Consider the following 24621-nt stretch of genomic DNA (forward strand, 5'->3'; position numbering starts at 1 on the left):
GAAGCTCAACTGGAGCTGAATGTTCCAAGATGGCCTCAACTTCCATGTCTGATGGGTATTTAGGGGTGTCAGCCAGGGAGCATCAGTTTCCAGACATGTGGCCCCTCCAGCAGGAGAGCCCAGATATCTTTAGATGGCAGCTGCTTTCCAGAAGGACAAGCTCTTGTGAACAAGTACTTCCAAACCTCTGTTTGTATGTTTCCATGTGTCCCATTAGCCAGAGAATGTCAGAGGGCTGAACACACAGCCCCGGTGGAAGGGAAGATACAGTTAGGATTTGCTGGCGGCTACTAATAGGACAGTCTTGCCACATGATAGAAAGATTATCTCTGGATTCAAGATGATTTAGGTGAGTGGAAATCAATTTGAATATTTGAAAATACCTACCAATTGTGACTAGATTTTTCTACACTTGTCTAAACTAGTGCCCTCTAGCTCTAGGCTAAAGCAACAAAATTTACTTTCTAGAGTAAAACTATTTAATAAAATTTGTTTATTTTCTTCAAGCTTTACCTTCTCCTTTTTCAGAGAACATTAGTTGTGACTACATGAAATAGCAAACTCAAAATGATGATGGCTTAAACAAGATGGGCTTTCACCTTTCTTTCATTTATTTCTTTTTCATGTAAACAAAGCCAAAGGGAGGAATTCCAAGCTTTCCTTGAAGCTCCATGGTCATAAGAGACTCAGGGACTCATATGTGTTCTGTCTTTCTGTTCCACCTTTCTATCATGTGGCTTTTATTTGAAGGGCCACCTCATGGTCCACAATGGCTGCTGAAGCTATAGTCATCACATCTGCATCCCAGGCATCTGGTAGTGAAGAGAGAGGGTGTTACAAAAGCACACATGTTCTGGATGAGGTCCCTTTAAGGAACCTTCCCAGGAGTCTCCCACACTTTACTTCTAATTATATCTCATTGTCTAAACCTTAGTCGGTGGCCACAGTAGCTGACAGAGAAGCTGGGACATCTAGCATCTCACCTAGTCAGCAATGTGGCCAGCTAAAATCAGTTATGTTACTAAGGAAGCAAGAAAGAATGGATGCTGGGTAGCAACTCACAGTCTGAGCCGCAGTCTCTTTAGTAAAGCGGGGTTCAAATCCTGGTTCACGGGGTGACTATATGGCCTTTTCAGTCTTTGTTTCCTCACCCGTACAATGGGTTTAACAATATGACATACCTTCTGGAGTTACTATAGGATCAAATAAGTTAGCACATGACACATGCATCACATGTTTGTATTGTTGTGTCTCTACTGCCTCCCACTTGGCTGGGGCTGGGGCCACATAGGGGAACTTCCCTGTTCCAAAAGGGAGGTGGAAGGAAGAAGGGTGAACTCTTTATAGTGGCTATGCCATTTTCTTACACTGTAATCTGTCACGAGAGGAAATAGTAACAATATTTAGTTACCGTCTTTGGGGGAGAGAATTGCCTCTACCCACAGTCAAGATCAAAGGTTGAAAACCGACGAGCCTGGGGCTAAGCCTGCCATGATCTGCTTTGTTTGGCTTTCTCAGTCCCACTCAGAGATCTTTTGTTTTTCACATTTGAACTAGTGTCCAGCATGCAAATATTTTGACAGTCTGTATGAAAATCCAAATTCCCACCTTGTCTTGAAACATCAAAACGTCTGGCTTCTCCAGACTTGCATTTCAGAAATGCAGCACTTACCCTGAACTAAAAGGTAGCTGCCCCTTTGGCGGACATACAGCCTCTAGTTAGCCGCCGCCTCTCCCAGCTATATCTAAATCACTTAAGTCATGCAAGTGACCGTGTGGGCACTGGGTGGACATTTGAGCTTCTCACTCCTGCCCAGCTCCCGTGACCCCACTCTGGGAATGGGGCCGGAGAGCCGCACCCTCAGGGCCAGCGTGTCTGGGCTGCTGTCAGAAGAGAAGCCAAAGGTCATTGGCCTCTTCATCAAAACTCACAATATCAAGAACTTTTTAGGTCTAATGCACAGCCTGACCACCAAATGAAAACTGCGAGAGAGTCTTTGTGCTGGTAAATGACAATCCCTAGATAATTGGGGAACAGAGGGTCAGGCCCCTCAAAGGAGAAATGGTGACAAAGCTGAATCTCCCAGCTTGGCCTTGGCCTTGGATCTAACCTGCTTTCCGCCTTCTCTCCCCACCAAAGTCAGAGTCAGAGCACCTCTCCTCTCTCCTCCGGAGTATCGTATCGGGCAGGGCTTTAAGAGTCTCCTCGGGCTTCCCTGGTGGCGCAGTGGTTGAGAATCCGCCTGCCGATGCAGGGGATACGGGTTCGTACCCCGGTCTGGGAAGATCCCACGTGCCGCGGAGCGGCTGGGCCCGTGAGCCGTGGCCGCTGCACCTGCGCGTCCGGAGCCTGTGCTCCGCAGCGGGAGAGGCCACAGCAGTGAGAGGCCCGCATACCACAAAAAAAAAAAAAAAAAAAAAAGAGTCTCCTCACCCGCAGCAGACAGCCCACCTCCTTCCCCCACCCCACCTGCTAGCAGAGTGTTTTGGAGATAAGCAGAAAGAGTTAAAGGGAATTATGAGGAGCAGCTTCTGACTGGACACCCCCTCAAATGAAGATAAAGCAGGTCTGAAATGCTAATGTAGGTCAATGGGGAAGTAAGACATTATTTACGATTCATTCCATGGGTGCCTTTTCAGGAACGCATGCACTGCAGAGTGCGGGCTGCCTCTGGATACCTATCAGATTGGTTTCGTATCTTCTGTCAACTAATCTTTGACAGTTTCCCTATTAATTCCTGTGTACACGGAAACATTGACAAGATCAGAGGAAGATGAGTCATGCATCCATGGGCTCAACAGAAGTTTCTAGGCTTATCTAAGGGAAGAGAGGGATTGTTTCCTTATGAGATTTTAATGAATCTCTGTTTCTGTAGATCCTGGGTGTGGGTCCCAGAACTAGGATGAGTTGCCAGTCTATGTGGTTGGGTCCCACGAGACATTTGGCCCACCACCATCGTCATGGCAATGAGGCCCCCCCCCCCCGCCAGAACTGAGTTGCAAATTGCAGCAGTCAATAAAAATATCAATAAAACTTACAAAAAAATTAAAAATTTTAAAAATAAAAAGCAGTAAATAAAACTTACATCTCACAGTTACGTTTATCACTGCCCAGGCACTGGACTTTATATTTCTTAATTTATACATTCTCATTGGGGACATTATCACCACCAAGAGGGAGAAAATTGGTACTTGGGGGGACATTAAAAACATGAGATACTACAGTGGTTTGTGGTCCTCAAAGGGCCATCACAGATATCTATGGCAGGGGATGACAGGTAGGAAAAAAATACCTAAAAAGACTCTTGGTGACTTATTAGATATTAGTGATCATGAAGAAATAAAGGTTGAGAAACACTGCGTTATTTCATTCAACGCCACAATAGCCAGTTAAGGGAGATGCTCTTTTGTAAGTGAGAAAGTTGAGGTTCCACAAAGTAAAGGAATTTGCCCGAGGATATCCAGATGGTCCCTGGTGTGGCGGGATTTGAACGTAGACAGCCCACATCCTCAGCAGTGCCTCTGACACCGTGCTGCCTGCCTTTGTTCACCTGGTTCTCCTCTCGCGCTAAGAACTGTTAGGAGAGAGCTGGGCTGTGTCCGTGCGTGTGGTCAGAAAGCAGCCCCAGACTGGCTGACCTGTGCGGAGTTGCACGTCCCGGGCCACTGATGTCACAGCGGCAGCGACTTTCACATGCATGCTCTGACAGTCGCAACCATGAGGTGTGTCTGTATCTGACAGCAGAACTCGGCCTGTAGGGTGACACACTCCTTCTGGTTTGCCCAGGTCTGTCCTGGAATGCCCTCAGCCCCGGGCGCGCTGGCTGGTTTGCCATCCCACGTCTAGAGCGCTGATTGGGCGTTTGGAATCAGGAAGCCCTGAAGGACTCCAACAGAAATTTAGTTTCAAATCAGTGTCAGTCCAACTAGACCTGCTCTGCGATGCTTCTGTGTCCCTCCCACCCAGCTAAACGAGTCAGGGTGCCTAGAGTCTAAGGGCTCTCCTTCTGACACGGGAAGAAACACGAAGAAGGGGTTATGCTGTGCCGGATCTGTGGCCATGTTCTCTTTTAAAAGGAACCTCTGAGGCACATCCCTGAGACAGTTTAGTCACAGAGGTAGATGTTTGGGTGGAGCTAGAATGCCCTCCCTCCTCTCATGAGTTGGATGCTTTCTGATGACGTGACATTTTGTCGCATCTAAGGAGCTCCCTTAGTGATGCCTGCCATCTCTGATCGTATCGGTTTTTAATGCTTTGCATCCCCCTGGAAAGCATACTGTTGCCTCGACTGTGCTATCGGAGCGTATTCACTGCCAAATGCAGACATGAATGTCCATGTCCATGTCTCAATATATTATTCACTTATAGGAATGTCATTTTTTTAAAAAGGAGTCTGACACTTCTGATCATGTGAAGGAAGTGTTTGGGGATGAAGACAAAGAGATGTCAAGAACAGGAGAATTTTGTCGCCTGTGGCCGAGAGCGAGCCGTCTTTTGGAGTCTCCCACTCTTGAGGTTGGCTGACCTTACCTGGAGATTGAAAACAGCCCCTCACCCGCAGAGCTGCACTCCACTTCTCAAGGGTGTGACTATGCCCGAAATCACAAGGAAGCGGAACTTCAGACACCGGCTTCAAGGTCTCATGACACCAGGCGACACATGTCTTTAATCAGAGAAACACGGCCGAGAGGAAGGGGCTACTGGCCAAGACAGAACTCTCCTAACTGTGTATCAGCCTATCACAGTGGCAGCCATGTCCTTCGACAAAAGACAGTGACAGCCTGACTTGAGGCTTTCAACTAGCAGCCTGTGATTCTTTTGCTTTGGAGGGACCGCTGCTAGTTCATCTAGCTCTGGGAGTGATTATCATTTATGTCAACACATGGGAGAATATTGGGACGGGGAAGAAGGCAGAAGTGTACTACATGGAGGGCCCACACGCGTGTGTGTCTATCATATAATTATCACCTCTCCGCCATCAGGAAGCACACCTAGGCACAAGATAAGCACAGACGAGAAGCCGCTGGGCTGATGGAAATAAATGAGCCCTTCTTAGAGTCCAGCACGTGGGCGTGGGCAAGGTTAAGGCATAGGGCCCTTCCATAGGCCCTGGAACAACTGTCCTGGTGCCTACATGCTGAACGTCAGCCCTGGACTTGGAATTGGTGTACGTCTGCTAAACCCAGGTCCAGCAAAGACCTCTGGGCTGGGTGGGGGGAGAGCTCAGAGGTAGTGGGGGAGCATGCCTGGTTATGAAAAATGTCCAGGCAGTGCTGTCCCATCTTCTCACTAATGAGTTATCCGTGACTTCCGGTCACTGTGGAATAAGGCAGAGCTACGGTGAGTTGCAAGAATGCAATTCTACCCAAAGAACATTGACAGAGGACCTATTGAGTGATAGCTACCAAGCTTATAAATATGAATAGAACACAGTCTGTGTCCCTCAAGGGCAAAATTTAGGACCATGTGACCCATCACATACAGAAGTTCTTAAAATGAAGAGGTTCTGTCAACAGAGACGTTTAGGAAATGCTACAGATTCTGTTTTCTCTGGGAGATTTACAATATGCATTTGCTTATTAAGGATGCTAGGAAGTTCTCCAAGAGGAAAACCTGCTCAACTGTGTTTTCTGCATATTTCCCAAATGTGTTTCTCTGATGAACCCATGGAACCAGGGCCCCTTGGAAACAATTCAGGAAGTGCTCATTTAGGAGGCTTATGCAGCCATTGCAGAACCTGGAAGTATGCAAATCATGATCCAGCCCCCAGAGGAGTAGGCGAGAACAGGGTGTCGGGCCCATCAGATGTACCAGGACTTGGGATAGAGCCTTGATCCTAGAGGAGGACTAGAGTACCGTATGGAGAAGCAGTGGCAGCTCCAGAATGTGTGTGTGTCTGTGTGTGTGCGTGTGCGCGTGTGTGTGCGTGTACTATGTGGATGAGGCAGGAGGGAGAGGGTAAGGCAGGGCAACTCGGAGACGACGGGAGGCACTGGAGCTGCTGCCATAGCAGGTGCCGGTTTCTGCAGACAACTTACTTCTGAGCTCCTTCGTCTGAGGTCATGGCCTGCACCGCCATGATGAGCTCAGAACCCAGGACAGGACGATGATAAAAGGCATCCTCCTCAGAACTCGAATAACGTACCAGGCACTGCACCAAGTTATTTAATGTATTGTCCCATCAAGTCCTTACAGTGACCATAGAGAAAAGTGTTGCTAATGTCCTAATGTTATGAGGGGCCATATGGGGAAACTGAGGTTCCAGGAGGGTTGATTAACTTGCTCAAGTTCAGACAGTTAGTTAAGACCTGAACCTAGATGTTACCCCAAGGTCATTTTCTTCAATGCTGCAAACCTATTTAGATGACTTAAGCAATGCTCATTGCCCACAGAAGTGGGCCTCAGAAGTAAATCCAGGCGTGTATTCACAGCAGGGCAAAGACAAAGGCAGGGCTTAAGACCAAGTTCACTTGCTCCCTAACAATTCATTAAAATAAAAAACATCGGGCTTCCCCGGTGGCACAGTGGTTGAGAGTCCACCTCCTGATGCAAGGGACACGGGTTCGTCCCCCGGTCCGAGAGGATCCCACGTGCCGCGGAGCGGCTGGGCCCGTGAGCCGTGGCCGCTGAGCCTGCGCGTCCGGAGCCTGTGCTCCACAACAGGAGAGGCCACAGCAGTGAGAGGCCTGCGTACAGCAAAAAAAGAAAAAATAATTTAAAAAATAACATCTTCTATGTAACCTTGGGAATATTCCAGGATAACTTTTTATCATCCCATATTATCAAATCTGTAAAAAATAATACCAAAAAAGACATTTTCAATGAATGTCCTGGTGGAAACTAAAAATTCATCACCCTGAGAGGTCTTTTTTTCCTTCCTACGAAGCCATGACAATCATAAACCATGATGGCTTCATTTCATTTTTAATGAAGCCATTAAAAAATTTTGCCTGTTCGTTTCTGACTTCAATTAAAGGCATATTAAATAGGGCACGGATTCCATCAGTCAAGCATTCATTAGACACTAACAAAGTGCAGGGCACCAGGTCACAGGTACTTAGCTGAGGACTGTTTCCTGTGGCATCCGTGGTGTGAAGGCCTCCTTCCAGGTCTTTGCCCACATGGAGCTCACTTAGCACGGCCCAGGGTGAGATGTGGGCCTGGAAGTCGCCTTTCATTTCTGACAGAGACCCCCACGTGGGCCTGTTTTCCTAGGCCAAGAGGGCAAGCGAGTGTACCCTTGGCGCTAACGCTGACAGACTGGCAGCGGCTGCCTGGGCCACTGGGCAGAGGAGGAACCCCGACCCCACAGCGCAGCTCGGTGCGCAACAGCACAGGAACCGGATGGCTTGCTGGCGTCTTCCAAAGGCACCGTGTGCTGAGAATTTTCTGTTCTGACGCTGTCCCTGAGGCCTGCCCCGTGACACTTGCACAGAGAAACAAAGAAGGGCAAAGACACAACCCAGAGTACAAGATGTGTCCGGCTGCGTCTGGTTTAAGGGCAACATTGGTGAAATTAACTGAGACTATTTAACAAATTGATGAGATGAACTGAGACTATTCAACAGATAGATCTTACTTTAGGATGGTCAGATCCGTTGGCCTGATCGTTCGGACCTAATGGCTGATAATCTGATTCTGATGATGGGAAAAAATAAACTGGCTTTGATGGCTTGAGAAGCGCTGTTATAAAAGGGAAAGGAATACCGGGATGGTGACTGAACTAGATGAACTTTATGTTTCCTTTAAGCTTGAATATCTTCTGTATATGAGTATTCCTGCTGGGGACGATGGGTCTACTGGTTCCGTCTCTTACCCATTAGCTTGCCTGTTGTGGGCTCAGAGGATTCAGAATCAGAAGATGGGGCCCTACATTCACAGAAGAGTGAACTACGGTGAAAAATTATAGCTGGGCACGTCCCCCTGAGCCAAATATGGTGGCTCGCAGTTGTCAAGACCAGCAGGTAAATGTGCCAGATTCCACTCTAGACCGTGCTTCTATTGGTGTTTATAACGATGATCCCTTTAAATTAAATTTTAATCGCCAAATAATACATGCTCCTTGTAAAAATGATCGAACCATTACAGATCGGCCGCCATCTTCCCTCATCCCTGCATCACCATTAATCCCAGGGCCCTCTCTCCTTTCCCACGTTTAACCACCAAAGCCAGTGTGAAGTTCACCCTTAGAGACCTTCTTCTATCCATTTATGGACATAAACTGTACCTGAAAAATAGTTGCATAAAGTTTGTGGAATTTTCTGTGTGCAAATAGGTTCATAAAAATGATGTTATACTATGGAGAACATTTTCCAACTTGATATTTTTCAGTTTTGGAGAGCCTTCCATGTTAGAGCACATTAGATGTACAACCTTTACTAAGTGCTGCAAAATATTTCACAGTGTAGGGATAACATCATTTTAGCAATTCCTCTGTTGTTGGATGGTTAGGTTCTTTCCAAATGTCTCTCGGATCCTCCGTAAACATCCCCGTCAAAACCCCTTGTCAACACTTCCAAGTGTTTCTTGAGGGTAAATGCCAAGAGAGTGAAAGCCTTTTTTTTTTTTACTAGTTGCTCTCCAGTTGTCTTCCAAAGCACCTAATGCCAGTCGCCCTTCATAGCAGCTGTGTGTGAGCGAGACCTGTATCCGACACCCTTCCCAACCGTGTTATAATCAAATAGTCTCCGTCACTCTCGTCTTTATAGCATCTTCGTCTCTAAAGTGTCAGCATTGCGGCTGCGCACAGTGCATGCTCGGGTAACATCCACGCCCATTCCCCGTAACCGGAATTAACTGCAGTACCTTTCCCTTTGAGGCGTCCCTCCTTCCCCTCTCTTACACCTACTCACCCACCTGCACCGGCGACCTTTCCTGAGCCCCTGGTTAGATGAGGCTGTTCCCATCCGTATTCACATCACCCTCTCTCAATGCACTGTGAATGCTTTATTATTTTCAAACGCTCTCTCTCCTGCTTAGCGCTGACCTGCCGGACCCCAGGGAATGTGACTTTCTGGCACCTCTTTTTCCCCCCCGACACCCAGCCCCGGGCCCCCCACGTGGTAGGCATTCAATAAGAGATTTTAAAACGAAGGCCATTGTCACAGAGCCATATCCACAATAAAATGAAAACTCGTGGAAATAAACAGCATATCAGGAGAAGGAAAAATTAAGCTGTCAATCTGTTGAACAGCAAAGATTTCTTTATTTCAGGTCTTTTAACGTGATGGAGGAGAGAGAGAGGGTGGAAGGAAAGCTAAAACCTAACGGAGCCAGGGAAAGGTTTTGCTTTTCTAATTTGGAAAGGGACTGACACACCACTCCACTGCCATTGCCCAGGTGCGGGGAGGGGCTGTGCCCGCCGCTGTCCCCCAGTGACCATCTCCTGCCCCTGCCCCCTTAGGGACCACGGTGATGCGGATGACGGCCTTTGACGCGGACGACCCGGCCACGGACAATGCCCTCCTGCGGTATAATATCCGTCAGCAGACGCCTGACAAGCCCTCTCCCAACATGTTCTACATCGATCCTGAGAAAGGAGACATTGTCACCGTCGTGTCACCTGCACTGCTGGACCGGGAGGTGAGCTGAAAAGCACACAACTGCTTTCTCATGAGACTTGAACGTGGCTTTCACATGAGGGAAGATGGGGGGCTTCCGTCTGCGGCACTTTATGTAGCAGCGGAAATGAGATATTTACACGTGGTTGCATTGGGGAAAATCTGTCAAGGATGATGGGATGTTATGTGACCCCAGAAGACACACACTGGAAAAGCCATGTCCTTTGCGGTTATTTGCATTCATTCAACTCGATGCCTCTTTCCTCACTGACCACTTACTCTTTTTTTTTTTTTTTAATTTTTATTGGAGTATAGTTGATTTAGTTTCAGGTGCACAGCAAAGCGAATCAGTCATACGTATACGTGTATCCCCTCTTTTTTAGATTCTTTTCCCATAGAGGTCATTGCAGAGTACTGAGTAGAGTTCCCTGTGCTGTACAGCAGGTCCTTGTTCGTTATCTATTTTATATATAGTGGTGTGTACGTGTCACTCCCAATCTCCCAAGGTATCCCTCCCGCTGCCCTTACCCCCTGGGAACCATACATCACCGACCACTTACTCTTGAGACCCCAGCGACTGTGGGCTCTGCCTGCCTCACCTGTCTGCCAGGAGGGTGGGGGAGGGAGGGGGGAAGGAAGGGGGAGGGAAGTGACTGCCCCAGATCACTGACACTTTGCTCCTTGTAACAGAGTCAGGTGGCTTTGACTCACTTCTTTCTCAAACCTTCTGCTGCCTGCGCCAGTGTTTCCGCCCGAGCCTTTCTCTCCCCTCAGTCTCTGCTCTTGTCCTGCAAGGCCGTCTCTGTGGAGCCTCACCCGTCTTCCAGGCCACGGATCGGAGACAGGTGCCCCTTGGACCTCAGTCAGCCCACATGCCTGCTCTTTGGTTTGGCCCAGGGTGTTTTAAAGTTTCACATTAGTCGCCATATCCAGATATTTTGATTTCATAATTTTTTAAATTCCAATTTCCAGCCTTTCTGAAAATCAGAAGTTCTGGAAATCGGGGCCCCAATTTCCACATGTGAACGATGGGTCAGACCACTTGTGACAGTCACAGGTGGAACTGCTAGCAGCTGTCGCACTTAGGGGGCCATGTGTTCCTGGCCCACTTACATCCCCCTACATTTGCCCGCTGGCCCTGGCCTATTTCCCAACTTCCAGGGCCACCCTCTCATTCCCCACAGGCTGCCTTCCATAGGAGAGCCTCTTGGCCCTTCACACAGCACGTCAACCCGCTTGAGGATTCTCTGCCTCCATCAACCCCCCAGATCTGCCCCCACCCAGGGATCCCTCGTTCCCAGCAGGGCATCGTTCCATGGGCGTGCCCCCTGGCAGTCACCCTTGACCTTCTGCAAGCACCATCTGCCCCAGGACGAGCGCTGGGTTTCCCTCACAGTCCTGTGCATTTTCCCCTCTGTGTATTTGATTTTAAAAATCCCTGGGTGACGGCTTCCCTGGTGGCGCAGTGGTTGCGAGTCCGCCTGCCGATGCAGGGGACGCGGGTTCGTGCCCCGGTCCGGGAAGATCCCACGTGCCGCGGAGCGGCTGGGCCCGTGAGCCGTGGCCGCTGAGCCTGCGCGTCCGGAGCCTGTGCTCCGCGACGGGAGAGGCCACAGCAGTGAGAGGCCCGCGTACCGCAAAAAAAAAAAAAAAAAAAAATCCCTGGGTGAGAGATGACTTCTCCTCTCCTTTCTGTTTTCCTCGCTGTAGCTCTTCACAGGATTCTGGGTTAGATCCGCCCCATCTAGGAAGCGGTGCTCCACCTCTGAGTCTTCCACAGCCTTCTTCCTCCTCCAGTCTCCGACTGCTCTGACCTGCAGCCTCACATGGCATTTGTCACATGCTCCTTTACACTGTCATCTGTCTCTTTCAAGAATACCCCTTTCCATCAGACTGCCCTGGCGGTCCAGCGGTTAAGACTTTGCCTTCCAATGCAGGGGACGCAGGTTCGAACCCTGGTCACAGAACTAAGATCCCGCCTGCCGCGTGCCCCGCCCCCTGCAAAAACAACAACAACAAGAATATCCCCTTCCTCTTGGTCTAGACCTGATGCAGTAACCGCTAGTCACATGTGGTTATTTAAATTGTAATTGACATCCTTGACATTAAAATGTAAAAATCAGTTTCTTGGTCAGACCAGCCACATCTCAAGTGCTCAGGAGCCCTTCGTGGCTAGTGGCCACCGTACTGGCCAAGACAGAGACTGTTACCACCGTCACAGAAAGTGCTAGTGGGCACCGCTGGCCTAGACAGTAAATTTCTTGAGAACAGAGATTGTGATCATCTGCATGTTTGTTTGCCCACTACCTACCACAATTTCAACACTCCTAAAACTCCTAATTATAGGTTTTTTGGCATATTGGCAAGAATGAGTTGGAGATGACACTAAGATTTTACATGTGAAGAGTGGGAAACAGTAGCTGGAAATGGGGAATTGGAAAGGGAGGAAGAGATTGAAATTTGCATTGAAACTCTGATTGTCACTTGGAAAATGTAATCGTTTCTCGTTAAAAATAGGAAGCAGAAAAAAGAACATTTTAAGTCCTTTTCCTCCATTTTGTCTCTCATTCTGTTTCCAAACCTCCCTATTTTTATGACTGCCTGACTGACATATTATCTTCTTCAGAGGCAAGTAAGAACTTTCCATTTCTCCCTTTATTCCCCTCCCAGCACGCATGTGCGAGAACACACTGACGCACACACACCAGCTTTCCCATAACCTCTAGTTCTCCTGAAGGCACTTGCAAATTCTTCCTACAAGAGAAAGGTGATTTCTCCATCTCAGCTTCTCTTTTTACTGGTAGAAAATGCTCTGTAGGTCTCTGTTTATAAACCAACATGATAATAATATAGTAGATCATTCCATTTTTAAGGTTTATTTGGGGGATAAATGTGTCTCAAGTTCATGATCTTGTCATTTGGGTTTTTGTTAAGTAGCAATAAGTATATTCCTATGGGAGTTGAATTAAGCCTTTTCAGCTACAATACATAAACAGCTCCAAAAAGAAAAAAAGGATCAATGCAATTTAACCAAAATTGGAAAATCAATGAAAAGTGACCTGTTTCTGTGAGGGTTTTCAGAGTTCATTGTTGACCCAGGCAACATGGCTACAATCTGAAGGAAAGAAATGTGTCCCTGAATTCAGGCAAGCCTCCTCTGCTTACTAGCGCTGTGCTAAGATTCCCTTCGGCAAGTTTGCTGCAAGGGTGGAGCGTGACTTGCAGTTACATATCTTTAAAGGGACAGAATTTGCGCGTCAGACTTCCCGTGAGTATGTTCCAGTTTGCAGTGTTCACATCTCACTGTACCTTCCGCAGGGTTCAGGTCCATACGACAAGTTCCCACAGCGGGATCGTGGAATTGCTTGTTACTATTTCTGGAGACCTTCTGAGAAGGCATCCTGTCTTAGGTGTGGTTTCAAAAGTCTACTTCTGGATCATCTGGGCAGAACACTTAAAACAGATGTATGCACCGTTCGTTTTTAGGAAAATATTCCATTGGGACCCCTGCAAACTTTGATATGATTTAAACCAACGTTAAGTGTGGTTCCCACGTATTCACTCGCAGTGACTCAAATGGCGCGTTTGCGCGTTGAATGGGTGTTAACACATAGGATGGGGACTCCTCCTAGAGCTGGAGCCCCTGAGATTTCGCACGTGGTTTGCTCCTGTCTGGCCCCCACCTTGTGGGAGTGGAGGTTCCGGAAGTTCCAGCGTTGACCTGAGCTCGACTGGTGTGAAGTTTTCACTTTGATTTTCCATCTGGAACGTTCCCAAAGAGGAGCCCGACAGGACCCCAAGAGGGAGGTGACAGAAGACCTGAGGGAGGTGGGGAGGCACTGCTTCTCTTGAACCTGCCCGTCCACCTTCCCTGCCTGTCTCACAGTCCCTCTGTACTAACGCCCGTCGCGGAGGACACGCAAGGACACCAGTCGCTGCTCTCCAGCGCTGCCGTTTCGGTTGCCCCCCTTCCTTCTTCCCGGGACGTCCTGAGTGGGGCCGGGGGAGACAGGTGCCCTCGCCGCTCTGCTCCTCCCCACGCTCTGAGGAGGAGAGGGCCGTGTCAGCGTGTCCTCCCTGCACGGTCCCAGCCCTTAGCTCGGAAACATCTTTGCTGCGAGGTGAAGGGAAGGAAGGATGTCGGGGAGAGAGGGAGGCAGGCAGCGCGAACCGTGTGGCCCCTCTGTGTGCTCAGGCCGCTATCTGGCCACGGGACCTCCTTTCATTGCCCAGGGGGTCATTGCGGCCCCTGGACCCAATTGCGGTGCGGAGCCGGGAGCGAGACGGCCCATCTCTCACCCACCCTGGGCGATGGGAACGTGCTAGAAGGCAGCTCATCCACTTCATCTTCTGAGGACCCATAACTGACCCACCCCCCCACTCCCTCCTAACTACGATCAGCCTCTGACTTGGCTTCCAATTCCGTGGGCCAGCCTTGCGCAGCAGATGCTGTCTGTCCAGTGGGCATCTCCCTGAGATGTTCCTCTTCCACTGAGCCGTGTCCTTGGGGAGGAGACAAGGCCAGGTGGAAAACGATATGGTCAGTGGACGGGACAGAGGGTCAGTCCCTGCTTTCCAGTCTGTCCGAGGTTCGCTGCATTGTGGCTTCCCCCAGAACGGGTGCATTTGCAGGCACCGTGATTCAGGCGTCCTCTGGGGCAGCACAGTTGACTGCAGGGCTTCTTTGGATAGTGGACCCCCTGGGAATGTGTAGCCTGGAAAAGAGGGGCTCAGAGAGAGCAGGAGGGCTGTCTTCCTGTTTAAGGAGGGCTGGTCTTTGGAAGGAGAGAGTGGATTTGTTCTGCTTCCTCCCCTAGAGGGGAAGAGGGGAATCAACTAGGACAGTGGTTCTCAAACTTTGCTGAGGAGCTTTAAAAACCTCAGTGCTCCAAACAAAGCTGGATCCGTAAAATCAGTCTCGGGGGTCAGGGCTGGAACACAGGCATCAGTGGTTTAAAGAACCCAGGTGAACAAAAATAAAGAAAAGAAAAAAAAAAAAGTAAAGAACGCAGGTGATTCAGATGTGCTGTGAACTGCACGGTCTTCCTGCCTTTGGAGAGCATGCTTCAGTGCTCCTGCTGACTTACGAGGTGGGATCTGGGGAAGGATTCCTGGCCCCGTCACTTATCTGGTTTTTGACCTGGGTGAGTGTATTCGTCTCCTAGGACTGCTGTTAGGAAGTACCGCAAGCTGGGTGGCTTAGAACAACAGCATTTTATTCTCTCACAGCTCTGAAGGTCAGAAGTCTGAAATCAAGGTGTCAGGGGGCCAGGCTCCTTCGGAAGGTTCTAGGGGAGAATCCTTCCTTGCCTCTTCTAGCTTCTGGTGGTTGTCAGCAGTTCTTGGCATTGCCTGTCTTGTAGACACGTCACTCCAGTCTCCAGCTCCATCTTCTCAGGTCCTTCTTCTGGAAAAGTGTATCTTCACGTTGTCTTCCCTCTGTGCATGCCTGTGTCGTCCTATAAGACACCAGTCATACTGGATTAGGACCCACCCTAAAGACCTCATCGTTGCTCGATTACATCTGCAAAGACCCTGTTTCCAAATAAGGTCATGTACACAGGAACTTGGGGTTAGGACTTCAACATACCTTTTGCGGGGACACACTTCAACCCATACCAGTGAGGTACGGGACCTCTCTGTGCCTTGGTTTTCACCTGTAAAATGGGGGTACAAGCACCTACCTCAAGGGGGTTGTTGGTGAGGATCAGATGTGTCAAAATATGTAAAAAGCACATTGTCTTTTCTAAGTAAACACACGCTATCATCATTATCGTTAGTGGTTTAGCAGTACATTTTAAGAGCGGTTAGTCAGTTCCCTCTTGTAGGATACAGTCAAACACAGACTGCCCTGTGTAGGACATAACAGAAGGGATTCCGTTAACCAGTAAAGGTTATATCTTTAATGTCTTTTCCAAGTTTGAGACTATAGTTCTTAAAATACAAACATTTAGTGAATGCCTTTGGTGTGCGATTTGTTCTGTAGGATGCCGCCTGTGAGTACCAGTTCCCCACCTGGCCAGCTGTGCAACACTGGGCAAATCATTTACCTTCGCTGAGCCCATTTCCTCATCAGTAATCACTGGTAATGACATCTGCACCACCAACCGCATCGCCTTTTCGAGATGTGCACCACCCCCTCTCCTTCTGCAGATAGCAGAGCGTCGTACAGTCATTACCGTTTGTCACCCGTTTGTCACCCTTCCTGTGGCCGCTGATGACTCGGGCTCCAGTTCCCATCAGATGCTGCTGAGAGCTTTACATCCTGTTTCTACCCACCTGTCACAGGCATATGAACACTCTCCCCAGATGGTGCAGAGAATGTTCACTTTATTCTGTGAGTCATGACTCTTCGTGTTTGCCAGCGCTGGGCCGGGTTCTACTGCAGTTCCTTGGATTCACAGCTGAGTCGTGAGAGCAGCTGCAGTGACCATGTACTGCCCTTGCCGTATCATAAGTTCGATGTTAACAGACATCAAGTTTGACTCGGAAACTTGGTGTATTTTCCATTACGAGCTCTTCCTTTCACTTTTTCTGAAACCATTCCAGAACATGCCCTTTCTAGAGAAAGAGGTCTTGGCTGTCTGTCCCGTCTCCGTATTCCCATCGCCAAACATCGTGCCAGGTAAACAAGGCACTCGGTGGAGGTGTGTTGGATGGATGGATGGAGGGAGGGAGGGGGGGGAGGGATGGCTTATGTTCCTTCAGTTTGTATCTATGAGTAGGTAACAGACTATCTCAGAACTTACCGCAAGATCCACATCCCAACATGGGTATATAAACAGAAGAAATGATTTTATTTTAGTTGAGAGCTTCCTCTTGCCCCTGTGTAACCATCCGGCCGTCTAATTTATTCACCTTTTATGTACCCTGTGTGAGGAACTGCACTAGGCTCTAAGAATACTTTGGTGAATCGGATGGTCATAAGGACCTGGGTCTCTTGCTTAAGTGGGGAAATGTTTGGAGAAAATCAGGGCCATATCCTACTAAACGAAATTGGGTTCATTGGGGGCACTGTTTTGTTCTTTTCTATAACCATACTCAGCCGCTCATTCTGAAAGTTCTATGTTTTTAAACTATGTCTGGCTGCACTGCAAAGTAAAATCAGATAAAGGTCCCTAACATTTGATAAATGGTTTATTTAGTCGATCATCTTGGCTGCTAGACAACTTCATCAGCTGCAATCTGCCAGCTTTTCTGAACATAGTGCAATTTGCAACTAATCAAAGTAGCTAATGGTCAGTTTGGTGGGGGGGGGGGTTGCTTTCTTTTTCTTGCTTGCTTTTTTTTTTTGCAAATGCAAACAGTCTCCAAATGAGGCCCTTAAAATGCAGTATTAACATTTCCATTGTAAAAGTATCATTAGTCTTTTTAAGGAGTTTGAGCTGAGCATTTTTCTGTCTTTGAATTCTCCTTTATCTTTTTTTAACGTCTTTATTGGAGTATAATTGCTTTACAATGTTGTGTTAGTTTCTGCTTTACAACAAAGTGAATAAGCTATACCTATACATATGTCCCCATATCTCTTCCCTCTTGCGTCTCCCTCCCTCCCACCCTCCCTAGCCCACCTCTCTAGGTGGTCACAAAGCACCGAGCTGATCTCCCTGTGCTCTGCGGCTGCTTCCCACTAGCTCTCTGTTTTACATTTGGTAGTGTATATATGTCAGTGCTACTCTCCCACTTCGTCCCAACTTACCCTTCCCACCCCACTGTGTCCTTAAGTCCATTCTCTACATCTGCGGCTTTATTCCTGCCCTGCCCCTAGGTTCATCAGAACCATTTTTTTTTAGATTTCATATATATGTGTGTTAGCATACAGTATTTGTTTTTCTCTTTCTGACTTACTTCACTCTGTATGACAGACTCTAGGTCCATCTACCTCACTACAAATGACTCAATTTCGTTTCTTTTTATGGCTGAGTAATATTCCATTGTATATATGTGCCACATCGTCTTTATCCATTCATCTGTCGATGGACACTTAGGTTGCTTCCATGTCCTGGGTATTGTAAATAGAGCTGCAATGAACAATGTGGTACGTGTCTCTTTTTGAATTATGGTTTTCTCAGGGTATATGCCCAGTGGTGGGATTGCTGGGTCATATGGTAGTTCTATTTGTAGTTTTTTAAGGAACCTCCATACTGTTCTCCATAGTGGACTGTATCAATTTACATTCCCACCAACAGTGCAAGAGGGTTCCCTTTTCTCCACACCCTCTCCAGCATTTATCATTTGTAGGAGATGGAGACTCTTGATGTCACTGAGATGTGACCCTAATCAGCCTGTCTCCAAAGCCCATGCGTTTTCCCCCCAGTATATGGATCAAAATTATTACTTATTTGGATGGTAACCTCACAGAGGAAATCGATTTTGACCCATCTTTTCAACACAGGAAAGCAAAACACGGAGTTTTGAGGCAGCTTTTACGCTGATTAAGATGTGGGCTTTCAGTGCCTGCCAGGTGGCCTTCTTCCAGGTTATAGAGCCCAGGTGGCTTCTAGAACTTGCTGCAAAAAGTCCATGGAGAAAGGTACTCTCCAGCCTTAGTATGGAAATACAAATTGGCCCTGTTTGTTGGGTATTTTGGCATTAAGAATCAAATAGCTTTTTAAAATGCCCCTAGTATTCTTTGACTAAGTGGTTCTACATCATCAAGTATCCACCAGTGGGAGTTTTTGTTGGATTTATTTAAAGTGCTAGACTAAGTGTCCAAGCATTGAAGATCTGTTCAACTGTTCGATAAATTGTGCTGTATTCCTACATTGGGCTTCCATTAAATCATGTAAAATGATGTGGTAAAAGAACATATGATGGTATGGAAAGATTTTCACTTATGCTAACAAGCAGTTCGCAAAGCACCACATAGGCTATGATTTTTCGTCTATATGTATATCGTTATCATCATCATCTTATTCTATTCAGGCTGCTATAACAAAATACTAGAGATTGGGTGGCTTAGACAACAGGAATTTATTTCTCACAATTCTGGAGGCTGGAAGTCCGATATCAAGGTGCTGGCCAATTCAGTTCTTGGTGAGAGCCCCAGATGGCCGTTTTCTCATTACGTCTTCCCATGGCAAAGAGAGGACGCTCTGGTCTCTCTTCCTTTTCTTACAAGGACACTAGTGGGACTTTCATGTCCTCATCTAAATCTAATTACCTCCCAAAGGCCCCACCTCCCAATACCATCCCACTGGGGGGTTAGCACTTCAACATATGCATTTTAGGGGGTCAGAAACATTCAGTCCATAACATATATCATCACAGTCCACGATGTGAAGGGGTATGTGTAAATGCGTTAGGAATGGTCATTTTCGGATTGCAAGTGATGCTAATTTTCCTGCAGTGCGGTGTCTAAGATGACAGTCCTCAGATCCAGGTTGCTTGAGTTTGAATTTCAGCCTCCCCACCCCCGCCCCACCTCTCACCAGCTCTGTGATCCTGGGGACGTTAGTAGCTTGAACAACTGGTAGCCATAATCTCCATGTCCAGGTCCTGAAATATCCTTCTCCTACGTCATTGTTAATGCTCCCAGAGGGCTCCGTTGTATGAAAGTGGCATAATACAGAGAACAAACCCCTTATGGTTGGAACTGTGCCTTAGTTTCCTCATCTGTAAAATGGGAATCAATCATAATAGTCTCCCTCGTCGGGCTGTTGTGAGGATCACATGAATTAATACAAGCACATACTTAGAAGCATAACAGGTTTGGGTTCGCTGTTGCCATCATCTGTATTTTCTAGTTTGGGTACAGTGACCGTCTGTTGTTTGGGTAATGAAAATACAATTCTGTTCATCTTTTTGGAGCGCGGTTATGTCTGGGTCTTGGGGGCAGGGGATTCCAAGTTAGGACACCGCACCACGACAGCTCAGGGGGCAGCGTGACTGTCACCTTTGGGTTCGGACACCGGTTCCTACATGAGGCAGTTTATTCGTTGACAAAACAGTGGGAATCATACCAGGCGTCGTGGCCTCTGCCAGTATCGCTAGGACCACAGGCAACACATTTAAAATGTCAGGAAAGAATGTTTTTAAGGGTGTATTTAAGGGTGTCGAAACTTCCCCACTTGAAATGATAAGCATTCTCATTTCTTCAAGCCACATGGCCATGGCAGTGGCTTTCCTTGTCAGGTACACGTGCTGCTTACCTTTCCTTTCATCGGTTCCAGCAGGCAGCTTAATAGATATAGTGTGGTGTGTGTTTCTGTGTTTCTAAGACAGCCATGGGAAATGAAATTTTTTTTGACCTTTGCAAAGAACAGCTGTAGAAATGACTGTTGAAATTCAATGAACGGCATCTCTGTTTATGGACCTCAAAAGGAGGAACCAAGATTAAATTCCTTTAGATATTTGCTCCCCTGTGTCTTTTTAACTGTTTTGCAGGCTTCTTTTTCTCCGTGGAAGACGCCTTGGTTTCTAATTCTTGTTTTCTGTCACCTGAGCTCTGGATTTCTGGGATGGGGAAGAATGGAGAACTCCATTCTTGCCTCTTCTTGCTGTTAGATTATCTAATACGTGGGGGAGAGTGTGTTGTACTCCCACTGGACATCTACGGTGGGAACAATTACAGCATCTATTTTTTCAGCCAGGCATTAAGTCAGGGCCAAAACCCTCACAGGACCACCGTACACCCATTTTCCACAGGGGCAGCCAAGTTCCCGAGGGCTGACGTGACCTTCCTGATTCACATGCTGGAAATCCATGTGAGAATTGGACTTGACCCCCAAACTTCTGCTTTGTCTACTCCCCGCAGGCTGCTGAGAGAAAAGCACAGACCATGTTGAGGGGGAAATCTGGACACCTAAAGGACAACCTTATAGTTTATAACACTTATTCAGGGATTTTTTTGTTCTTTACTCTGAACCTCTTCACACGTTTGAAAAGTTTGACTCGGTTTCCCTCAGTTCTCCAATTAGAAAGGCCGTGGGGTGTAATGGCTCAGAGCACGGGCCTGGGAATTTTAGAGCCCTGAGGAGGAATCCTGGCTCTGCATCTTGTTAGCTGTGTGACCTTGGACAAGTCACTTCACCTCTCTGAGCTTCGGTTTCTTCACCTCTAAAATGGTGCTTATAACGTGACCTAGAGGGTAGACAGAATATGCCCCCTCAAGACGTCCTCATCCTAATCCCCAGAGCCTGTGAATATGTTAGGTTACAGGGCAAAAGGAACTTCACAGATGTGATTAAATTAAGAATACTGAGATGCAGAGATTATCCTGGGTTTTCTATTTGGACCTGATACAATCACAAGTGTCCCTGTAGGGGGGGAAGTAGGAAGGTCAGTGTCAGAGAGAGAAAGAGAGATTCAAAGATGCTGTGCTAGTGGCTTTGAAGATGGAGGAAGGGGTCGCCATCCAAGAGATGTAGGCAGCTTCCAGAAACCAGAATAGACAAGGAAACAAGTTCAGAGAACTTCCAGAAGGAACGCAGCCCTGCCAACACCTTGATGTTACCCAGTGAGACCCACTTTGGACTTCTGATCTCCAGAACTATAAGATAATGAACCCCTTTTGTCTTCAAGTCACTAAGTTATGTAAGATGTTACAGCAGCCGGAGGAAACTGACTGATACAACCTGCTTGGCATGGTTTGGGAGGGCGAAGGTGACGGCATGTGAAGCCCACCAGCTGTGGCACGCAGACAGCTCTCAACCAACAGTAGCCATTGTTACCAGTAATAGAAGAATGAGGGGACTTGAGGGCGACACAGATGTGTTCCATCCAGGGGTGAAGTCCGCTCGGCCAGGCCGTAATCAGGCCTCTCGGTGAACAGCTCGGGGCCTGTCTGGAAGGTTGAGTGTCTGCCGTCCAACCCAAGCAGCCCACTTGAGTCAGTGGAAGGAACTAGCAGTGTTGCCTGCAGGAGGTGGCTTCCGTTCGTGCCCATAAGGGCACAGTAGAGCCTGTTGCTTCTGCTTCAGTTCTGTGCCTTACGGAGTGTGCGCCAGAGGGTGGGTTTTGCGGCCTCCGGAGAGCGGTAATCACAGGCGCCGGGCATACGTAGATGAGAGCAGCCACACCCTCGTTAATTAGGCGAAGGGTAGAAGGTGAGGGCTTGCTTCATTCAGGCAGATGCTATAGTGTTGGGGTGCTAGGAGTCCAGGAACAATGCCCTTCCTCCTTTCTCCTCCCAACTTAGAACCCCCTAAGGAATAAGACACAGGACAACTGGAGACCAAGCCGTAGGCTCAGTTACCAATGAAGCGGATCGACGAGGAGAGCCACGAGTCTGTGGCCAAGGAAACTCGCTGATACTTTATGCTTAAATTAGAGACTTGGCCCCCCTGAGTCACAGGCAGAGGTGGGACAACCACAGGCTACACCCACCTGCGTGGAGCCCACCCAGGAATCCTCTCCCAGGCGGAGAGGCAAAGCCTGGGGCAGAGAGGGATGGCAGGGAGGAAGAAAGAGAGACACACAGGGAGAGCCAGCTGGGGAGATGCCCTCTCACAGCGCAGTATCTCCATCCACTTCCCGGGGGTGGAGCGAGGGCAGCAGGGTGCAGCAGGACAGCCTTGGCCCATAAGCTACCTTCGTGCAAGACAGGAAGAGGGCCCTGTTCCTCTGAGTGGACGCAGGGCACACGGGAAGGGCCCGGAGTGCCCACCAGCTCAAGCCCTCCCACAGAGAAACCAGAGGACGGACAAACGGAGCGTGGCCCTTGGTTCTTCTCTTCTGAGGGCTCTCAGGGCGGGAGGATTTTAGAGGGGTTTCTTGAACCCAGCACAGAGCAGATTTCCTGTTAAAGAGACAGAAAAGGGCGGACACCATCGAAAAGCACTCAGCGTACCAAATGTCCCCACAGGCAGCGGGGGACAGTGAAGGCTTTTCTGGCCACTTCTTTTGTTGTGCGGGGTAGAAAATGGAGCGGGACGTTTATGACCTGGACTCGGCATTTTCCGCTCTGGCAAGATGGGAGCCAGCCCTGGAGCCGGGTCCACCCTGAGCAACTGGCTGGTGTGGCTTCGGGCCAGAGATAACAGCTTCATCCTCTCCACCAGACGCCCAGCCAGAGCTCAGCCAGACAGCAGCTGGTGTTAGAGCAGATAATGGGATTACCTGGCCGCCCAGGGTGACCAGCGCAGACGCTTCAAAGAATGTCCTTCTTAAATAACATTTGTTTATAGTGGTTTTTTCAAAATAGGGAATATATTCATACAAGCCAGCAGTTAGTGTCCTGCCAAATAAGTCCCATGGTGAGATGTGAATGTAGTTATTGAAAAGAAAAATCAGCCTCAAATAAAGCATCAAAATTTCCAACTTTAAAATCTCCCTTCTCGGGCTTCCCTGGTGGCGCAGTGGTTGAGAATCCTTGCCTGCCGATGCAGGGGACACGGGTTCATGCCCGGTCCGGGAAGATCCCACGTGCCGCAGAGCGGCTGGGCCCGTGAGCCATGGCCGCTGAGCCTGCGCGTCCGGAGCCTGTGCTCCGCAACGGGAGAGGCCACAACAGTGAGACGCCCGCGTACCACAAAAAAAAAAAAAAAAAAAAAAATCTCCCTTCTCTGTAAAAAAATTCCTGTAATTTTTCCTAGAGGCAGGGCCCTAATCTGAGGTCTGTGGATAGAATCTAGTGGGGGGGAGGGGGGGCATGAATGTGAATGAGAAAAATACTTCATATTTATTTTCATTGACTACTAACTACAATTTGTATCTTTTGGGAGCATAGGTAAACCAGGACAGTGCTGGCTATTTCAGCAACTCTTGATAACCAAAGTCACAGATATTTTCATATCCCATCACAGTGGATGGAGACATATCCAAAAAATTTCCCCTGCAATTTTTCTTTACTTCTTTGAAATTAATGTAATAATTAGATTTAGCCCTCACAATCTTGTTACTGATGAGTTGATAAAGAAGCACATGTACCATCAAGTTATTTTCCTTATATTTTGATAACTGTGTTTAAATATAATTGTCTTCCTTTGTTATCCTATGCATTTATTTTATGTGTTTAAAAACATATTCTGAGAAGGTGTCCATAAGCTTCATCAGGCCCCTAAAGGTGTCCATGGCACAAAATGTCTAAGACTCCAGCTTGGAGGAACTGAGTGGAAGCTACATCTCCCTTGTTTAAAGCTCTCTGTTCCCTCTGGGAGAGCCCACATGTGTTGGGTTCATGCTCCCGCCCTCCATCTCACTAAACAGAGACATTCTCGATGCCCACTCTGTGCCTTTGCCTTCCTTGTGACTGGCTGTCACAGAGCCCAAGCATAATGAGTCCCTAGGGATGCTTTGTTAAGTGACCTATCGATGATTCTCTGAATTGATAGAAACGGAAATGAGAACCTGTCAGATTGTAAATTTTAAACCTTGGGCTTGTGTGGCCCCCAAATGAATACATTGATTCGGTCCAACAATTGGTTCTAGGGAAGGAATAACAACCTGGATGTTAGTTTGGCGTGGTACTTTGCTTGGTTGGCAGATCTTGTAGCCAAGGAGAGAGGTAGCCATGGTCTACACAGTTAAAAGTGAAGTATAGCTTTAAGTTCATACGCCCACTCTGAAGGCTATCGGTGGCTTTCTGGAGTGCTGTGTTGGGAAGGATTCTGAGTCACATTTGGTTTCTCCAGTAGTTGATTAGTAATGTCTGCCCTGAGAGAGGAAGGTAGGAGTGGGGACGCTCTTGCCATGTCATTTGTCATCCGTGACACGTACGGAGAGAAGAGGAAAACATGGGGTTATTGAATCTTTGATCAAGGTGGTCAGTGTTTATTGAGTTCATCTCCTCTCCAGCAAACTCTCCAGCGTACTGGCATGACAGAAATAAATAAGTCATAGATACAGACTTTGAGGTGCTCGGCCAAACTCGTGTCTCAGATACAGAGAGAGTTATGATACAGTAGCTACATGCTTACTGCTACAACATAGGGCCACGCCAAGAACAAGGAAGAAGGAATTCTGTGACCACTTGAAGAAGATGAGAGCTATCCTGCTGGCCACATTAGCCACTAAAATCTGCCACCTCCCCCAGTATTCAAATTTTGATCACCCAAACAACATCTTCCAGACCACTGCCTTCCACATTCAGAAGCAACAGAATGATTCTCTGTCTGAGCGTGG

At 47.9% G+C, this 24621-nt stretch overlaps 1 protein-coding gene across 2 annotated transcripts in view; it reads left to right on the forward strand.

Moving 5' to 3' along the window:
• Window positions 1-24621, forward strand: part of CDH13 (cadherin 13) — a 1008956-nt gene that overhangs the window by 758066 nt on the left and 226269 nt on the right. For both annotated transcript variants that reach the window (XM_059045502.2, XM_067020415.1), the window contains exon 7: window positions 9405-9583. In XM_059045502.2, coding sequence (XP_058901485.1) covers window positions 9405-9583 — 179 coding nt within the window. The remainder of the gene's footprint in view (window positions 1-9404; window positions 9584-24621) is intronic.

Source organism: Kogia breviceps, chromosome 18, assembly GCF_026419965.1.
Source record: "Kogia breviceps isolate mKogBre1 chromosome 18, mKogBre1 haplotype 1, whole genome shotgun sequence".
Lineage (NCBI taxonomy): Eukaryota > Metazoa > Chordata > Mammalia > Artiodactyla > Physeteridae > Kogia > Kogia breviceps.